The following is an 18359-nucleotide window of genomic DNA, read 5'->3' on the forward strand; positions in this document are numbered from 1 at the left end:
GGTCAACAGGTGCAGCTTCTGCAACTAGAAAATGCAGTGACCAGAGTACAGTTCAGCGATTGGATTTCTACTAGTCATGCAGCTTTGAAGCAATTCAGGAAACCAAAAGTGGCCACACACTTAAATGGGAAACAAGTTCTATCGCCCGGTTGTGAGGAGAGTGAGAAAATTAGAAGTGCCATTGGAAGGCTAGAAATTCCAAGCTGTGATCCACACAGATAGCCGGTGCAATTCAGGCAAAAGGTACACTTAAAAAAAAAAAAAGGTATGTGCAACCCCATCCTAAATGTTTTACTCAAAAGGAAGTCCAATTTAAAAGAAACATTGATGTCAATCCAAGATACTTTCCTGGGAATGCCACCCCTGAACAAACCAAGACTTGTGATTAGATCTACTCAGGATTACTCTTTCTCCCTACTCATTCCTAAGGAGAAGAGCAACAGCAAAGAAAATATTCAAAGGGGTAGCCGTGTTGTCTGAAGGAAGAGTACTTGCACTCAAAAGCTCGCGCCCTGAATAAATCTTTGTTGGTCTTAAAGGTGCTACTGGACTCTGATTTTATTGAGCAAAGAAAATAAACAGTCCGGAGGCACTGTAAAGGCTAACAAAAGGCTGCCCTGGTAGTATGTCTGGGCCAAGTCAAGCAGCGAGTTTCAGGGAATTTGTATCTCACAGTGCGACTCTATGTATGGGTTTAAATGGATTTAGAAGAGTTTAACTCTGCTTAGGTTTGCATTGTGAATCTGGCAGGTCCTCTTCCGACACTCCAGCCACTCCATCGCACTACCTACGGAGGATTTAGCCTCAACCTCTCAAGTAAGATAAAGGTATCCCCTGTGCAAGCACCGAGTCATGTCTGACCCTTGGGGTGACGCCCTCCAGCGTTTTCATGGCAGACTCAATACGGGGTGGCTTGCCAGTGCCTTCCCCAGTCATGACCGTTTACCCCCCAGCAAGCTGGGTACTCATTTTACCGACCTCGGAAGGATGGAAGGCTGAGTCAACCTTGAGCCGGCTGCTGGGATTCAACTCCCAGCCTCATGGGCAGAGCTTCAGACTGCATGTCTGCTGCCTTACCATTCTGCGCCACAAGAGGCTCAACCTCTCAAGTAGTGAGTTGTAAACGACACATTTTTAATACTGGGCTTAAAAACAAACCCCTTCCACGCGCCACTGCACTATTTAGTGGCCCGTAATAAATGCACGTAGCATGGCAACCTGACCTGGAAGTAAACGCCACTCAAACCAAAGAGTCTTCGTTCCGCGTTAACAACCTGAAGCTCGGGCTGTAAGCGCGCTCGCTAAATGGCCCCTTCAAGAGAGGCTCACCGGGAAATAAGCGACCTCCACGGCGCGAGACGCCGCCACTACCCGGGGCGACACATATGCCTGGAAACTATTGCCATTTGCTCACCCCTTAGCAATCTTTTGGGGACAATACAAGGCTGACCCGGGCAACTGCAGCCCCCCTCCCCCCATTGAGGGGAAGCCGGGAGGCGGGGAAGAGCGCCTGCGCACGCGCCCCCCTCTCGCCCGGCGCCGGACTGTAGGACGCCTGCGCGGAGCTTCCTCCTGGGCGGGTGCTTCGCCTTGCATAAAGCCATGGAGGAAGGCGGCGCTAATCAGAACGCTTCAGCAGCCGTCGCGACAGAGGAGGAGGCGGCAGTGGCGGCGGCGGCTCCGGGTGTTGGCAGCACGAACGAACTCGGGGCGCGGGCAGAGACGATGCAGTCCATAGGAAACCTGGTGAGGGAGAGCGGGCTTGTTGCGGGGCAGGCCTCCAAGCGCGGCGGGGTGCCTCGCGAGGGGCCGTGCCGCCGTCTCCGCGGTAGGGGGCACTTGCCGGCCCGGCTGGTTAACCCTTTGCAGGTCAGGGACGCTTGGCTGGGTGGTTGCACGAAGCTTTGGGCGGCGTCCCGGGATTGCAAATCCGGTGGCGACTCTGCTCTCCCCCCAACCAGCGCGAAGGTAGTTATTGGACCGGCATGTGGAGTATTTCCACACGCACACACATGCACCCCCCCCCCGCAGTGCTCGGTGTCCCGGGGGGGGGGGGAAATCGCGCGCGCGCGCACCTCAAGGGTGGGTGGCTCCTGGTGTTGCATCAGCATTGGGCTGAGCGGGTGTTGCTCCCATCGGGGAACGGCGGGGAGAGCTTTGGCGGCCCCCTGCTTGGGGCCCTCGCGACTCCCTTCCTCCCAGCTCTCGTTCAGCTCCTCTGGGCTTGGCTGCCCTCGACCCGTCATGTGGGCAGCGGCGGCCGCTATCGGCTTGGCTGGTGAACCCGAAGCGGGTGTCGCGCCTTCCTCTTCCCCTGAGTTCGCCAAGCAAAACTAGGGTGTGGTTTTTCCTTGACCGGGTGACAGCGCCTCTGCAAATACTGCCTCGGAGAAGCCTTCGGGCAGTGGATCTCAACCTTCCTAATACCTAATACAGTTCCTCATGGTGTGGTGACCCCCAACCATAAAATTATGCAGGTGTTCTTTCACAGAAATAAATCTGAAACTGACCAATGGCGTTGTTCATGATTGCATATAAACTGGGTTTTTTTCCAGGGTTTCTCAGTTCAGTTCTGCCTCTTGTCCCACCATGCCGATCTCGCTGTTTTCCACAGTTCCAGACAGATAAATGCTCTATCTCGATCTACTCTGCAAGGCTGTTGTGTGGGTGGTGCCTCCCCCCGCCAAGCTGCTTACCCTGCCGCAACTCCTGTGAAAGAGTCATTGGACCCCCAAAGGGGTCCCGACTCCCAGGTTGAGAACCACTGCCCTAGGGGGTCAGATGAGCAATGTGGGTAATTGCTGTTCTGCTTCGTAAGAAGTAAGAGCAGCTTGTTGTGTGTGTGTTGGGTTTTTTTAGGTTCAAGGGTGTGCCTTCTTACCCTTGTGAAGACCTTGGTTCTAGCTATTTTATTGCTCTTGTTTGTCCTCTCTTCCCCCCACCCATTGCCACACACTTTAATAGCTGCTGTGAACCTTTGTAGTCCCTGCAAACGGCAAAGACTTTCTCTACCCGGAAGAAGGGAAGAGGGAAATGATACAGGGAACTGAGGCTGCAGCTGCAAACCTGCAATGCTAAATCTAATGCTGGAGTCTCTTGCAGGACATCTCTTATCCATTTCTCAACAGTGGATAATAATGATGTCTCTTCTGTGGGTCGGGCAGAACATAAAGTGTTCACTGTCTGATGTGGTATAGTCCTTCTGCAGGCCATGAATGCCTCTGTATGGGGAGGAGCTCTGTTGCACGGGCTATCTGCCAGACTAGCTACTTTGGAGAGAGGGTGAGCTTCAGGAGTGTTCTGCCTTGGCAGAGCAACACCTGTGTTTATCCTGGGAAAGTTGCTACAGGAAATAGAGTTGGTTCTTGAGCAAATACGGAACTGTGTTGGAGCTTTCACATCGTGGGATCCCTTGACAGCAATAGCAGTGGGCACTTTTTCTCTTTAATGAGAATAGGTACTCTAACCCAGGCTTTCTCTTAATGGTCCCAGAAGGGTTTTCCAAATAGGAGGGAGTTAAAAATTTGTTAAAACATTTATCAGATCATATTACTACGTATGGTCATGTTCCCCCTCCCCAAATGATAGCTGTAGAGGGGGGGAGGGGCCTAGGGTACACAACTATGCTTCCCAACCATATTCTGGAAGGTTGTTTTCAAAGTTCTTGAAGCTTGAAGAATGTTTCAGGGGTTCCTCAATGGTAGAAAAGTTGAGAATGGCTGCTCAGTTGGTAAGCTGCATTCCCTGACCTGCATGCACAGACTGCTGGTTGTATTTTTTGGAATACAGAGTTCTTTGGGAATGCCAGAACAACCAGAGCTCATTTCAAGCAGTTGTAGATTGTAGAGTGGAAACTGAGTCAAATGGAACATTTTTGCCAGGGAATCAGCTTTTCATGTTCCTGCTGTTTGCTGAATCCAGTTCTGCTCTTGCTTGCTGTAGGCATAAGATCCAGCATTATGTATGGGGAACTCTCCTTGTCAATTTCCCTGGATGCTCTCCAGCCCTATTCCTGGCAAAATGGCCTTCCTGACCACTTGCTATGACATCTGGCTTTCTTTCCTCCTCATAGTTATTGCTGTTAAGCTGTAGACATGAATTTTGGTTAGCTTCGTATGCCGTAAGGGTAACTGGAATGACATGTTTGCATCTTTCCCTTCCGCTCACTGCAGATATCTCTAGTAACCCATTTCAGTGCTTGAGTACAAATGAGGGATGGGAGAGGATGCTTCTGCACTTGCCTCATCTGCAAATCAGGCAGCAGAGATGGCCGATGTGGCAATAAATAGGATCTGTGAGGGCAAGGCTTCTTGTAATACCTGGTTACTGTGAAGACAAATCCCTTCCCCAATTCCTAGGAATGGCAGCTGAAATTCTCCATAGCTGGAAAAGGGGACAAAGCAGGCGTCTTTTCTTTTTGGAATCATAATCACACAGAGCTAGAAGAGGTCACAAAGGGTCATCCAGCCCAGCCCCCCTCTTGGGGATTTAAAAATCACACACTCCTGACAGGTGCTCATCCAATCTCCTCCTAAACCTTTCAACAGAGGAGACTCCACCACCACTGAGATGACACATTTCACTCCAAACAGCTCTCACTTTCTAATATTTAAGTGGAACCTCCTTTTCTGCAATTTGAATCTGTTGCTCCTAGTCGCTGTTTCTAAAGCTGCAGTAAACAAGTTTGACCCATCTTCATTCAACATGTCTAACTTTTAAGTAGTTAAACACCGCTATCACGTCACCCCTTGCCTTTCCCGGGTTACACTTACCCAGCTCTCTCAGGCTCTTCTTATAAAGCATGGATTCCATTCCTCAACCAGCCTTGTTGCCTTTCTCTGACATGTTCCAACTTGTCAATATCCTTCTTGAACTGCAGTACCCAGAACTGGGCCCGTTCTGCACACACTGGTTAATGCACTTTCAATGCACTTTGGAAGTCGATTTTCCTGTTCTGCACAGGAAAATCCAGCTGCAAAAGCACATTGAATGTGCATTGTCCTACATGTGTGGAATGAGCTGGACACAGTATTCCAAATGAGGTCTAACCAGCGTGGAATAGAATGGTATTATGACTTTCCTTGCTCTAGATTCTATCCTCAATGAAAGGGCAGGAGCGTCTGGAGTTCTTGTTGCTCACAGATGCCTGTGTCCCAGGATCTAGCCTGCTCCCGCCCCAAGCTGATCAGCTGCTGTGATCCAATACCTTGGATCAGAACACTTATTGGGTGAGTGGACCAAGGAGATAGAGCAACAAGCCAGTTCAGTTTACACTATCTTCCAGTAGAAACAATATTGGCATAGAGAGGGAGATATACCTGTAGATGACCTTTGTGGGCTGTATAACATTTTGTTGTACTTGGCTTTAAAAAAAAAGCTCTATAGGTCTTAACTATGTTGAGGACGTGAGAGGAAGCATGATTTTATGTTGTATATGCTAGAGGAAGGGGATGGTATGTGCTAGCAAGAGAGGAAGGGAAGGTTTGAGAGTCCTGAATATTAATCAAAATGGGAGTTTGTTGGCTTGCCAAGTTAGAGAATCACAAGTGTGAGCTCTTAGTCCACATTTATATATCACTTGGAGTCCAGATATTCTTGGTAAACACTAAATGACAAGCAAAAGGAATCTGGGAGTAGCAATACATAATTGGAACTGGTCCGTGTTCAAGGGTCATGGAGTCCACTTCAGCTTAAAAATGAGATTTTCTGCTTCAGTGCACTTCTAATAGCTGTGCGCCTTGCACTCTTGAAGAGCATCATTTGTCAAAGCAGTGTTTCCAGTACTTACCTCACCTTGGTCTCCTAATCTACTCTCTGAAATTCTCTTCCCAACAGTCTATTGCTGTTTGGTCTATTCAATATATAGAAACAAGCAGCTTTTCTTCCCAGAGTGGATTACAACAAATTCGTCCCACCATCTACCTCACAACAGCACTGTGAAATGTTAGTCTGAGGGTGACTGGCTGAAAGTTAGAGATACAAGATTTCTGGAAAGTTTGGAGCAGTGGGTGGGGGGAATGGACATTTTTGGAAAAAATACTTCTCTACCCTTTCACAGATCAGTTTATTTCTTGATTTGGTGTATTTCCAAACATAGACTCTATAGTACTTTCCAGCAGTTCCCGTGGCCTAGCTGAGAGGACAGAAAAAGATTCACCAACTATACCATAAGACTGTTCCATGTATTGTTCTTATGTTATTATGTAAACCGCCCTGAGCCCCCGGGGAGGGCGGTATATAAATATAATAAATAAATAATAAATAAATAATACCAAGATGAAGCCCACAAGTGAAAAGGAGACCGAAGCCCTTTTCCTTCCTTTGTGGCAATTCCAGTGCCCCCTAGAGACAAATGTATCTATGGCAAACTTGTCATATTCCCTCGCATACAGGGTTTTCCTTTGCTGCTTCTTTCTTTCTTGCTGAGCAGCCCACATATCAATTTTCTTATTTGTTGGTTTATGACTGTCCCATCCCATCATGTTATTTTCTATTTGGATGCTGGCCCAGCCCTTGTATTTTACTTCTTGTATTTTACTTCTCTAATGGCACACAGGAGACTTTGGAAAGTTCAAACATATATGAAATATTGGTGGGGAAAGGTTCAGGTAGATTTGGGGATAGGATGTGTGGGGGTGAATCAATAATAGCAGAGGTAACTTTGTAAACGCATTCAATCAAGATAATATGTTGCCATCAAGTATTTTTGCTTTTCTACAATGTCTTTGAAATTTTGAGGAGAGAGGCTTTCTTTTCAGTTTCTGTTTTAACTTGCAAGCATAGGCTTCTTGGTGAGAGCCAGCTTGATGTAGTGGCTAGGAGCATGGTCTTCTAATCTGGCAAGCTAGGTTTGATTCCCTGCTCCTCCTCCACCTGCAGCCAGCTGGGTGACCTTGGGCTCGCCATAGCACTGATAAAACTGTTCTAACCGAGCAGTAATATCGGGGCTCTCTCAGCCTCACCCACTTCACAGGGTATCTGTTGTGGGGAGAGGAAAGGGAAGGTGAATGTAAGCCTCTTTGAGACACCTTTGGGTAGAGAAAAGTGGCATATGAGAACCAACTCTTCTTTTTCTGAGTTTCACTGACACTTCATGTATAGAAGGCAGGAATGTACAACCAGGTTCCCCAAATCCTTCTCTCTAATACATACTAATGATCTATAATACATACCAGTGATCACTCCTGCCGGGCAGTCATTACTTCTCTTGATCCTCTCTCCTCTTTGCTTCCTTCCCAGTCCTCAGTCAGTGCCCAACTGTCAGTTCCCAATTGTAATTTCTTAATTGATGCTTTCCACAGAATTCGGTTTGAACAGCCTGTCACTCAAAGGTTCTTGGACTCTGTGAGGCATTAATCCATGACAGGCCATCACAGCATCTTTCTCTTGCATTTGAGAATTGTATTTTCTCAATATTTGAATTGTATTTCAGCATTTGCTTATCTTCCGTGTACTTCTCTTAAGCAGATACCATGCTCTAATTGCCGCTAGGCTTTCCTACACAGAGCTTTGACATCTGATATATGAAGGCCACGCTTGAAATATGAAGGACATAAGAGATTTTTCTTTTTGGTGGAGGCTCTACACAGTGGCTGTAGTATTAACCAGAGCTTGTATCCTGCACAAAAACATGTACAAGCCAATTCTTGGCAACTGCTGGCATGGGAATTCTGAAACTGAGGCAATCCATGGGATCTCCCTTCCTTTTTCATGGTGGGACCTGAGGCAAAATGCTTGAGCTTCTCATTCTTGACAGATGAGCCATTTCCTCTTTGTTGACTTCCCTTCCCTGAAACCATCCCCATGGAGATTCTAAGTGTTTCACATGTGACATATAATTGAGTGAGCTGGAGATAAAGTGTTGTCATCTGGGTTTTGGACCCCCCCCAAAAAAAAAACCCCAGAAACCCTGATTTTCCAGTTCCCAGATTCTTAAAGGAATATTGCTGTTGAACCAGCCTTTCTGTTAAATCTCGGATGGGGTGGAGGCCATGTTATATAGTAAAGCATGCAGAGTGTCCCTAGTTCACTTCCTTGCATCTCCAATGAAAGGGTCAGGTAGCAGATAAATCTGAACAAACTCTGCCTGGGCCTTGGAGAGCCACTCTCAGTCTAAGTAGACCACTGGTTGGCATAATTCAACTTAACATGAATGCAATTCTCAGTCTATATCTAATAGCAAAATGTGGCCCCTGTTCAGAGACTGGGCCCATATTGGCACTAGACAGATTTATTGAAAACTTGATAACTGCAGATTTGCAGGAAAATGTTAAATATTTAACCTGCATAACTAGTTTTGGACCGGAACCGCTCTGGCCTTGAAATTTGCAAACATCGGTATTACCTTTGAGCAATGGGTTCTACAACTGGACTGGACGATTAGGGGCAGATGGGATCTCTCCCCCCCCCCCCCGTAAGTCTTGTGGGTGCCCTCATTTGTGCATTTGATTCAGGCCTGGCTGCTTGCTACTGTTCAGCAGTGGTCACCCTGTCAACATTGTATAGTGGCTCAATGTATAGTGGCTAGAGTTTCTAGGATGTGAGATCTATGTTCAGATTCTCCTCTCTGCTGTGGACGGTCCCTGATGATAAGATGGTGGAGAAGAGAATAATGTAACTTGCTGTGAGTCCCCATTGTGGAGAAGTGTGGGGATTAAACAAAAATATGGCTGAAGCTGGGATGTGAGAGGTAATTCATAGGTTGGCTGGGAAGGAGAGAAGGGAACAGTTATGGGATTTTCAGGGAAGGGAAAGAAAATAGTGGAAGAGGGAAAATTAGGTGCCCCATGTACTGCCTTATCATCCTTTTGTGTTGTCTTGTGTAACAAGCCAGCAGGGTGCCGTGGTTAAGTCTAATCCAGAGACCTAGGTTTCATTCCCCACTTCCCTATGTACAGACAACTCAGTGGCCTTGAGCTGGTCACATCATTCAGCTCTCTCAGCCCCACCTACCTCACAAGGTGCCTGTTGTGGGGTGAGGAAGGGAATGTGATTGTCAGCTGTTTTGAGACCCCTTAATAAAGAAAAGCAGGGTATTAAAAACCAGCTCTTCATCTTAAACAAATTGGTTGCTCGTGTTAAACTGGAAATTCTTTAGGTAACCTTAAGACTGCTTTTTAGCATTTCTTAAACTTATCTGCTGGCTTAATAAATACTTGGGTATTCTTGAAACATCCTAGAAAGGTGATTATCTTGATGGAGATACATAATGTTCAGCCAACAACAAAATGGCACATGGTCATGGTGCTCTGCAGATGATGATGCTTCATAAAATTAATGGCAAAGTTGGCAAGAAGGAGAAGACCGTCCACTGGTTCCTAATTGCACTCCAAATTGTAATGTTCCAAAGGGCTTTCTCGATTTGATGGCTGACAAAAGAGTTAGCTGAGGTTGTATGTTAGTGATTTTTCCAAACAAAAGTCCACTTTTATTACCTTACATAATTCCAGGAAGTTAGAATTGAAGTTCAGCAACTGAATACACTGGCAACCAAATCGACATTTCATTAAGGAAATTCCTTTTGTGCCATCAATAGGATTCCATCAACTTTGGCAGGGCTTGGTGGTCAGCCACAGCTTCTGGTAGCCCCAAGTGCAAAGCAAGTGTGTGTTTTGACCAGCAATAGGTTATGTGGCACACACTCTGCTCTTCCTTTTGGGGGGGTCAGCAGTCTCCATTCAACCATGAGATGTTGCCTGGTGCCTCTTAAAAATTACCATCTTCTGTGTCCCCCCATTCTGCCATCATCTATCTATCTTTAAGAAACATTGCACATGACCAGAGTATCGTGTAGAATGTCCTCAGCGGCTACTACTGGTGACCGCTTATTCCTGGTACACATTTTTACATGATGAAACTAAAATTAGGTGCTTCACATACATTCTTGGTAACACTGGCAAACAGTCCTGTGGTGAAGGCTGCGTTGCCCATAATATCACACATAAAAATGCTGAATGCCTAAAGCCACCATGAGCTTATGGTTGTGTTGAATCTTGAATCAGGGGCTCTCATTCATGCTGTGGAAGTATTGCTCAACTATGTTGTGTGTGTTACCCACATCTTTATACCTGTACATTCAATGAACATTAGAGCTGGGATTGTGTGCCATTTACTGTGAAGTTACCGCTTGGTTGCCACGTCCCTTCCGCATGATCTTTGGAATTACTCTCCACACCAAAGAAACTCCCAAAAACATGGTAGTCAATAAACATCTGTACGTTTTCCTGAACCCAATTCAGGTTTATGTTTTTTAGACAGTGTCCTATGTCTAATATTCTTCATGCCAACCTGTACCATTTTGCTGTGAAATGTGGGAGAGGATTAATGCCCAAATTATGGTGATAACTCCCTGATGGCGAAGTCATTGTGGCAGCCAGGAGATAGGACACGGTTGATCTAGAACAGGGGTAGTCAAACTGCGGCCCTCCAGATGTCCATGGACTACAATTCCCAGGAGCCCCCTGCCAGCATTTGCTGGCAGGGGCTTCTGGGAATTGTAGTCCATGGACATCTGGAGGGCCGCAGTTTGACTACCCCTGATCTAGAATGTAGGGACTTTGACGCAGCTGCTCCTTTTTAGATTTGCTCAATTGTGGGCGGAGTAGAATTTTTGCACACGGGATTATGGCTCCTGTGCATCAGAGGTTGGAGGATGAACTGGAGGCTGCGTAGGCCTGTGCAATCCAACCTGGTCCCAACCCTAGTCAAGATACAGAAGAGGTAAAACCGCACAAGGCATCTCTGTGTGTGTGTGTGTAAAAGTGTGTGTTTGAATGGTATTGTCATACCTGAAACATAAGGCCACCTGTGTAGGTGTGTATTATTAGTAGTACAAAATTACTTAACATCTTAAAATAGCTAAGCAGCAAGCCATATTTTGTTCTTGCCATGATGACATTATAGCAAGTAGAACCCAGAACTCAGAACAATCCTGTATCTCACCTGCATCTTCATGTGGTCCCTCTCTTCTGTCTTTTCTGTACACAAATTGAGTGTGTCTTATTTGTGTCCCCTTGCCTTTCCTGTTCTGCAGAGTAGGATGTACAGGCTTTTCACAATGGAGCATGAAGGTCACTGTGTTGACTGAACTATGCCTTGGCTCAGCTGCACTTCGTGTTTCAGAGATGTCACCCGCTAGCTAGTTTCCATTATTTGCTTTTATTAGTTCCTTGTGCAGTTATTGCAGGGATGGCTTTTTCTAGAAAACTGGGTTTTTGTACATTTGAAATTCTCTGTAAAAGAACATGTACAAAAGCGACTCACTTTTATGCTTCCTTTATGTTTGTGTATTGATAATTCTAAATATTATGTTTTATTGCAATAGTTCCAACGATTATAGTTTTATGCAGGCCCATCGTTTCATATAATCAAATGAATAATCAAAGACGGGTCCAGCCAAATTATTAATGTATTCATATGTTCATGTTTGCTTGACTGTGCATTCACACTAATTGCTAGAACAAAAAAGTGGTGTTCTGTGGATTTCATATATATAACTGTTGCCCAGCCTTTCTCAGTTTTTTACCTTTGAGAAACCCCTGAAATGCTCTTCAGGCTTTAAGAAACCCCAAAAATGGTGCAATCGTGCAGAATATGGTTGGGAAGCATAGTTATACATGCCCACCTGTGGCTCCTCCGCTTCCCACCCCCTCCAGGCTCATGAGTGGCCATGGGGGGGGGCAGTTCAACATGACCATATATGATCATATCACCCAATCAATGTTTAACAAATTTTAAAAAACAAATTAATTCTCACCCGTTCGGGAAACCTTTCTAGGGCTATCAAGAAACCCCAAGGTTTCACAAAACCCCTACTGAGAGAGGCTGCTGTAGTCACTAGTATTATTAGATGCCACCTTGGTCAGATACTAGGAAGCTACTCATTTGGGAAGGAGGAGCATGGTCAAAGTGAAAGGTGTCCTGGGATAGCAGTATGGCAACGATTCTCCTCAGCACAGATGCATGCAGGGCAGAGGGCAAGGAGATTTGGTACACATTACTCATTGAATTGTAGTGATACAAGGGAAACATGTAGTAACGTAGACCCAGGAAGTTTTCAGGGGGCTGTCAGTGAACACTAGGAACACTTAGTGAGGCATTTGGGGGCTCTTGGTGATGGCGATCTTCTGGTAACCATGCTGAACTGGCCTTCTTGGATAGCTGTGAACTGTTCCAGGAATCCAAAATTATTCCTACCGCGCAGTCTTCAGGGAAATGGATTGGAGTGCTGTCCAGAATGTAGTACAAATAGATATTGACATAAGGGCATATGCTGGGAAGTTGGTGAAGGCACTTAAAGCCAGCCCTTGGGAATTCAACCCAAGACCTATTAGCAAGCTTTCAGGTTGAATATGAAAACTGTGTCTCAGGGAGAAGGCAAGTGAGTTGAAGTCTGTGTTGGCACTTCTCTTGGTATAACCTTGCAGCTGGGGGTGGGGATGGGATGAGGTAGATGAAGGGAAAACCAGTGAGCTCAGGGAAGCATATATGGTAGAGGAGCCAGACAGTGTTCTGAATTAAGATTTGTCATATGGACTTCAGAGGGACCCAAGTAAATGGGCATCACATGGCAGCTCTGACCAGCATGGTGTAGCGCTTAAGCGCGGTGGCCTCTAATCCAGAGAACCAGGTTTGATTCCCCAGTCCTCCACATGCAGCCAGTTGTGTGACCTTGGGGCAGTCAGGGTTCTCTCAGCCCCACCTATCTCACAGGGTGTCTGTTGTGGAGAGAGGAGAGGCAGGCAGTTGTAAGCCACTCTTAGACTCCTTTGGATTACACAAGACAAACATCTGCTCTTGAACAACTAGGAGTTTCCAGTACTTTTGACATGTTTGTTTTGGCAGTTACACTGCATCTTGGTCTCACTCTTGTGTTTCTGTCAAGCAGAGGTTTGGGGATGTTGGCAGAGTATTCTGCCCTCCTGGGTTTGAACGTGAAAAGGGTGTGCATGTGCTTGTAAATCGGTTCAATCACAACCCTAACCTGGTCTTTCTCTATCTCTCCTTGCAGAATGACTTTCAGACGCAGTTGCGTGATGCTGGTCCAAAGCTTATCGTTGTCGACTTCTCGGCGACTTGGTGTGGGCCATGCAAAATGATTAAGCCTTTCTTCCATGTAAGTTAGCAGAAGATGCTTTCTCCCCTGAGCATATGCCATCAGTGGGGCTCCAGTTCCATAAGAGCCTTGAAGGTGATCACTGGGAATGCCATCTTTGTTTTTTCTCTGGTCAGCTGTAGTCCTTATTATAAAAGGCAATTCAGAAGATGGAATCCTTGCGCTTCCATGGTTTTGCATAGCCAGCAGCATGTGTTCTCCAGAGCCAGCTTGGCGTAGTGGTTAGGAGCACTGACTTCTAATCTGGCTCATTGGGTGTGATTCCCTGCTCCTCCACATGCAGCCAGCTGGGTGACCTTGGGCTCCCCACAGCACTGATAAAGCCGTTCTGTCCGAGCAGGAATATCAGGGCCTCACCTCCCTCACAGGGTGTCAGTTGTGGGGAGAGGAAAATGTAAGCCGCTTTGAGATTCCTTCAGGTAGAGAAGAGCAGCATATAAGAACCAACTCTTCTTCTTTTTCCCCCAACAGCGAATTGGAGCAAACTATGTAGAAAATTCTGTTTTTCATTTAAAGAGCCCTTGCTCAGTGCAAAATTTGAGGTGTCTCGCTATTGAGCTTAAGCATGGATATTCATTACAATAGCACCTATATAGAGGAAACTCTGCTGGAAGTAGTAGAAAGAATTCATTATCTGGCTGCTTAAACTTGGTATTTCCGCATATGCTTTAACAGTTTCTGTTATCTGCATTCCCTGGTCAGTACAATATCTCTTCCTGAATTGCAGTTATCTTGTCTAAAATCCAAAGAGACAAAGCCAAGTAAAATGTATATAACCTAAGAACTAGAGTATATAATGTGTACAGTCCTGGGTGAGCATGCATGACGGAAGATGCAGTGTGCAATTGCTACTTGGATTCCAATGCAGCCACCTGTGAAAGATCAAGATGGGGAGCTATATTAGTCTGTAGCAGTAGAAAAGAGCAAGAGTCTGGTAGCATCTTAAAGCCTTTCAAAAGTTTTTAGCAGGTTATGAGCTTTCATGAGTTCAGCATTGGAGGGAGGTCCTTCAGTCTAGACCTGTAGGGCTCTGTGACCCATCTGAGGATGTAACTCATGTGCTGAGGGCCACTGATCTACTAAAGGGTTTGTAGAGGATGGTCTCGTGCTGCTCCTTTTTCTTAAATCAAGGTCTTTGGGATGCCAATTCATAAACTTTGTCTAAATCTTGTTTCAATATTCCCCCACAGAGTCTTTGTGAAAAGTACCCAGATGTACTATTCATTGAAATTGATGTGGATGACGCTCAGGTAAGTTCTAGACTTTTGAGAGATCTAACTTAAGCATGAAGGAAGTCTAGTAAGACTTAATGTTCATAAGATCTTCTGGTACTCAAGGTGATTCCTTGAGCAACCCAACATACTGTGCATGATTCCAGAGAACACAGGTTTCCGTACATTGTTTGTTTGGTTCATTGTGCTTTTCTCCCAAATAGGGACCCAGAACAGTTTACATCACATACTTTATATTTATGCATGCATCCTGGACTGAGTCTACCAGATCAATCCAAATTGGCCATGGCCTGTGATTCAGACTCATGCTCTAAGCTGTTTCCAGTCTTGAAATTAATTTATTTGCTGTTCTATACCGCCTCCCTCGCGGCTCTGGACAGTTTACAATTAAATTTATGGCTCGCAGTTCACTGTGATGCTGGCATAGTAGGAAGAACACAATAACCCCTAGTTCACACATCCATTTTGTTTTTTTGTTTTTTGTGGTTCTAGACTAAAGTAGTCGAGGGCCCACCATTCACATTCTAGGTAGAAAAATCTGCAGAAACTTTCTGGCCATTGGTCTGTGATGCTTGTACTTGGTAGATTCTTATATAAGTAATAAGAAACAATATCCCCTGTGAGGCATCTTTTGAAGGACTCAAATAACCTGCCAAGCAATATCTCTTACTTCTGAAAATTCGTCTGTATCTTCTACTTAATCAGTGTGCCTGCTTTTCTAAAAATACTGAGAACAGTAGATTGTTTTTGTCACAGATCTGCTTGGCTTTTGATGTCTCCACAAACATGCGCTTAGCCTTGACTTATTGAACTTGGTAAATGGGCCTGGAGCCATTCATTAAATACAGGGAAATGGCTATGCTTCCTTCTGAGTAAACCCTTTGGGGACCGCTAATCTAAGGGACTGCTTGTCTGTTAATGCCCTCCACAGGGCACAGCTCTGCAGGTGCTAATCTCTCAGGTCCCTAGTCCCAAGGAGGTACGCCTGGCCTCAACTCAGGTCAGGGTGTTTTTGATCCAACCCAATCTTGTAGAATGAGCTCTTGGGAGAGCTGAGGGCCCTGGTAGAGCTTACACACATGATGGAGTTCCTCTGCCAGGTCTTTGGTTGAGGCCAGGACTAAGATCTCCCGGGCCCTTTCTCAGGCTAGGCATTACAACAAACAATCCCTCTGAGGGACATGGCTGCCAGGTGGGGTGGGTGTCATGGAGTAAGTTGCTAATCTTGTTGGGTTTTTATGCTGATTTGATGAGGTAGGGGTTTTAATGCAGGTTTTTGCATGCTGTAATTTGCCTTGAGTCTATGGAGAGTGGTGGGCTATAAATATAACAAACAAATAAATAGAGAGCATTGGCTAGAGCATTTCTGTTGGTCTTCAAGGTGCTACTGAAGTTTGACAGTATTTATTCTGTTTGGCTTAGAATGCCACATCCCAGCTCTTTGCCATTTGCAAAAATGCATTTCTGAGGTTTCTTAAAAGTGAGAAGGGGCAGAGGTCATGAGGATTGAAGTGCCAGGTCTTCAGAACCAAAGGCTGTTACAACTTCAGTGGATTTCTGCGCTCTAAGTGAAACAGTATTGCACAGGGAAATTCATACAAAAGCCTCCATTTCCATGTCAGCTTTATTAAAAACGTGTGGCGCCTTGGCCCCAAGCAGTGCCTGTTTAACAAGCAGCTTGGCTTTCTTAGGCAAGGTGCTTTCCCCTCCTGCCCACTAATGTCAGTACTCTGATCTAAATGGCCCTTTTATCTCTTCTAGGATGTGGCCGCCCACTGTGATGTGAAGTGCATGCCGACATTCCAGTTCTACAAGAATAACGTAAAGGTACATGGTTCTCACATTTTTGGCAAAATGGAGCTCACAGGGCTTAAAACTAACTTGCTTTTTTTTTTTGTAAAAATAGGGCATAAAATGGTGTATGTGTCGCTTTTTTCAACATGATATAATTCTGTGTCCCATCAGCGAGGGGTTACAACATTTTGGTTGTTAGAAGATGTTTGTTAGTCCTCTCCTTTCATTTTTCATCTTTTCTCCCCTGCCTTGGGGAAAGCCCTCCCTGGCTCACCAAAACCCTTGCATTGCATGCAGAATGTCCCATACTCCCAAACACCCCCAGTTGAAAAGGTTTGGGTGATGGGAAAGATCTGGGAGCTGCTGCCTTGAAGGCAGCTTCATGAGGCCATTTGGTTCTTGAGCAAGCTCATGATGCTTGTGTTTCTTCAGAGCTAGAGGGTGCCCTACAAAATCAACAGCTGCAGAGACCAGTGGGAAACTGCCTCGGCTGTGAGTGTAACCTGTAGGACTACCTCAGCGCTGGCACAGAGACTCCCTGCCTTGCCACCTGGTCTTAAAAAGTTACAGCACTGGTGGGACAATTTGGTATAGGAATGAAGGGGGATGGCTTGTCCTGGGTATAAAGCTCCTGCTACTCTCTAGTCCAAAGCAGAACTCTAAATAATAGTCAAAAACTGGGAAGTGCAGAGCTTGAACATCACTGACACAAATGGAGAGCTCTGGCTTAGCATTGTACCACTGAGTTCCAAAGATTTACAGGGACTCCCATCTTGAGAAGAGGGTGGCAATTTCCGTAGACTTCCCTCTCCCAATGTGGACCCCCTGACTGCCGTTTCTGCTATTCATGAGCGTTTGAGAGCAACATTTCTGGGGTCTCCAGGGGAATGTGAAAATCTGTCTCTCATTCTCCGGAGCTTGTTGATCGCAGGCCACTGATTGCAGGCTAATTCTATCGCTGGCATGTTTGTGGGATTTCTTTGTAATGCCACACTAAAGTAATTAAGCAAGTAAGAAGGAAATCTCTGCAAGCTGTACTGCGGGTGCCTCAAGGGGTTTCTCCTCTGCAAAAAGATGACTATCAAAGTGGCCTTTTTGGAGGGTGTGTCTAAGGCTGTCTTTCCTCTAAGAAATTGCTCTTTACAGTAAATGTCCCGAGGATTGGTCTGACCTGGAAGTATAAAGGCTGAACTGGGGGGGGGGGGGGGGTATTTTCTAAGCGAACAGTAGGCAGAAAGCAGGCAGGCCCTAATTCATTGCTTCCCAATTCCCAGTGTACTACTTTCTTGCCTGACCTGGATGGCCCAAAGTTAGCTCAGGGGCAGGTCTATATAAAGCAATAATTAAAATACTATTGAAATGTCTCCCAGGCTGCCTTAGAACAAAAACTGGCATATATTCTGTTTGGTTTATGCCAAGTCATTCCTCTCTTCTAGGTGCATGAGTTTTCTGGTGCAAACAAAGAGAAGCTGGAAGAAACCATTAAGAGGTTTAAGTAACCATGGGCGTTGTTCTGTTCATGAATTGCTGACTGTTATAAATTATAGCCTTTTCTACACAGCAAAGTGATCAAGTTAGAAGATGTGTCTGAATTCTTTGTCTCTTCCTGCTGTAAATGAAAAATAAAAATGTATAAACAGGTTTGTAACGTTCACTGTGGTTCATTGTATCTGGGCTTTGGTTATTACAGTAGTCTGGTGCTGGCTCTGGGGCAGATAAAGGCCTGGTCTCCATAGGGACGCATCAGGACAACTTTTAGCTCCATCTCCTGCTGCTGCCTGTTATCGGCTGTGACCTCACAATGAAATTACTTCAGCCAGCAGTGAGCAGGTTCCTCATTTGCAAATAATAAGCCTCTGAGTTTCAAAAGCCCATATTGGCTAGGGGTACAAATACACTCTCACGAACATGGAAATATGCAAGCAGGAATCTTTTAAAATATAGTTGGCAATGCTATACTCAAAACAGCAGGGATTGTAAGCCAAGTGGGCACTGCCAAGGGTGGTAGCCTCAGAGTTTCTTGTTAATGTTTGCTTAGCACTTCAGTGACCTTCTGTTTCTACTTGTGCAACAGAACTTTTGCTCAGCCAGAATCAGATAATTATCAACCTGAGCAGGCTTTGACTTCTATGCAGGACTGTAAACACGAGAACTATGCGACAGCCCTTTCTACACATAACATTACACTCATGGGAAATCACTGTAGGAGAGAGTCTCTG

At 45.5% G+C, this 18359-nt stretch overlaps 1 protein-coding gene across 1 annotated transcript; it reads left to right on the forward strand.

Moving 5' to 3' along the window:
- The first annotated feature begins 1566 nt into the window (after nucleotides 1-1566).
- LOC143841235 (thioredoxin-like) lies at nucleotides 1567-17788 on the forward strand. The gene is made up of 5 exons (XM_077345287.1): nucleotides 1567-1746; nucleotides 13010-13114; nucleotides 14305-14364; nucleotides 16108-16173; nucleotides 17577-17788. The coding sequence occupies exons 1-5, from the start codon at nucleotides 1603-1605 to the stop codon at nucleotides 17637-17639; spliced, it is 438 nt and encodes a 145-aa protein (XP_077201402.1). The 5' UTR covers nucleotides 1567-1602; the 3' UTR covers nucleotides 17640-17788.
- The last annotated feature ends 571 nt before the right edge of the window (nucleotides 17789-18359 follow it).

Source organism: Paroedura picta, chromosome 7 (genome assembly GCF_049243985.1).
Source record: "Paroedura picta isolate Pp20150507F chromosome 7, Ppicta_v3.0, whole genome shotgun sequence".
Taxonomy (NCBI): domain Eukaryota; kingdom Metazoa; phylum Chordata; class Lepidosauria; order Squamata; family Gekkonidae; genus Paroedura; species Paroedura picta.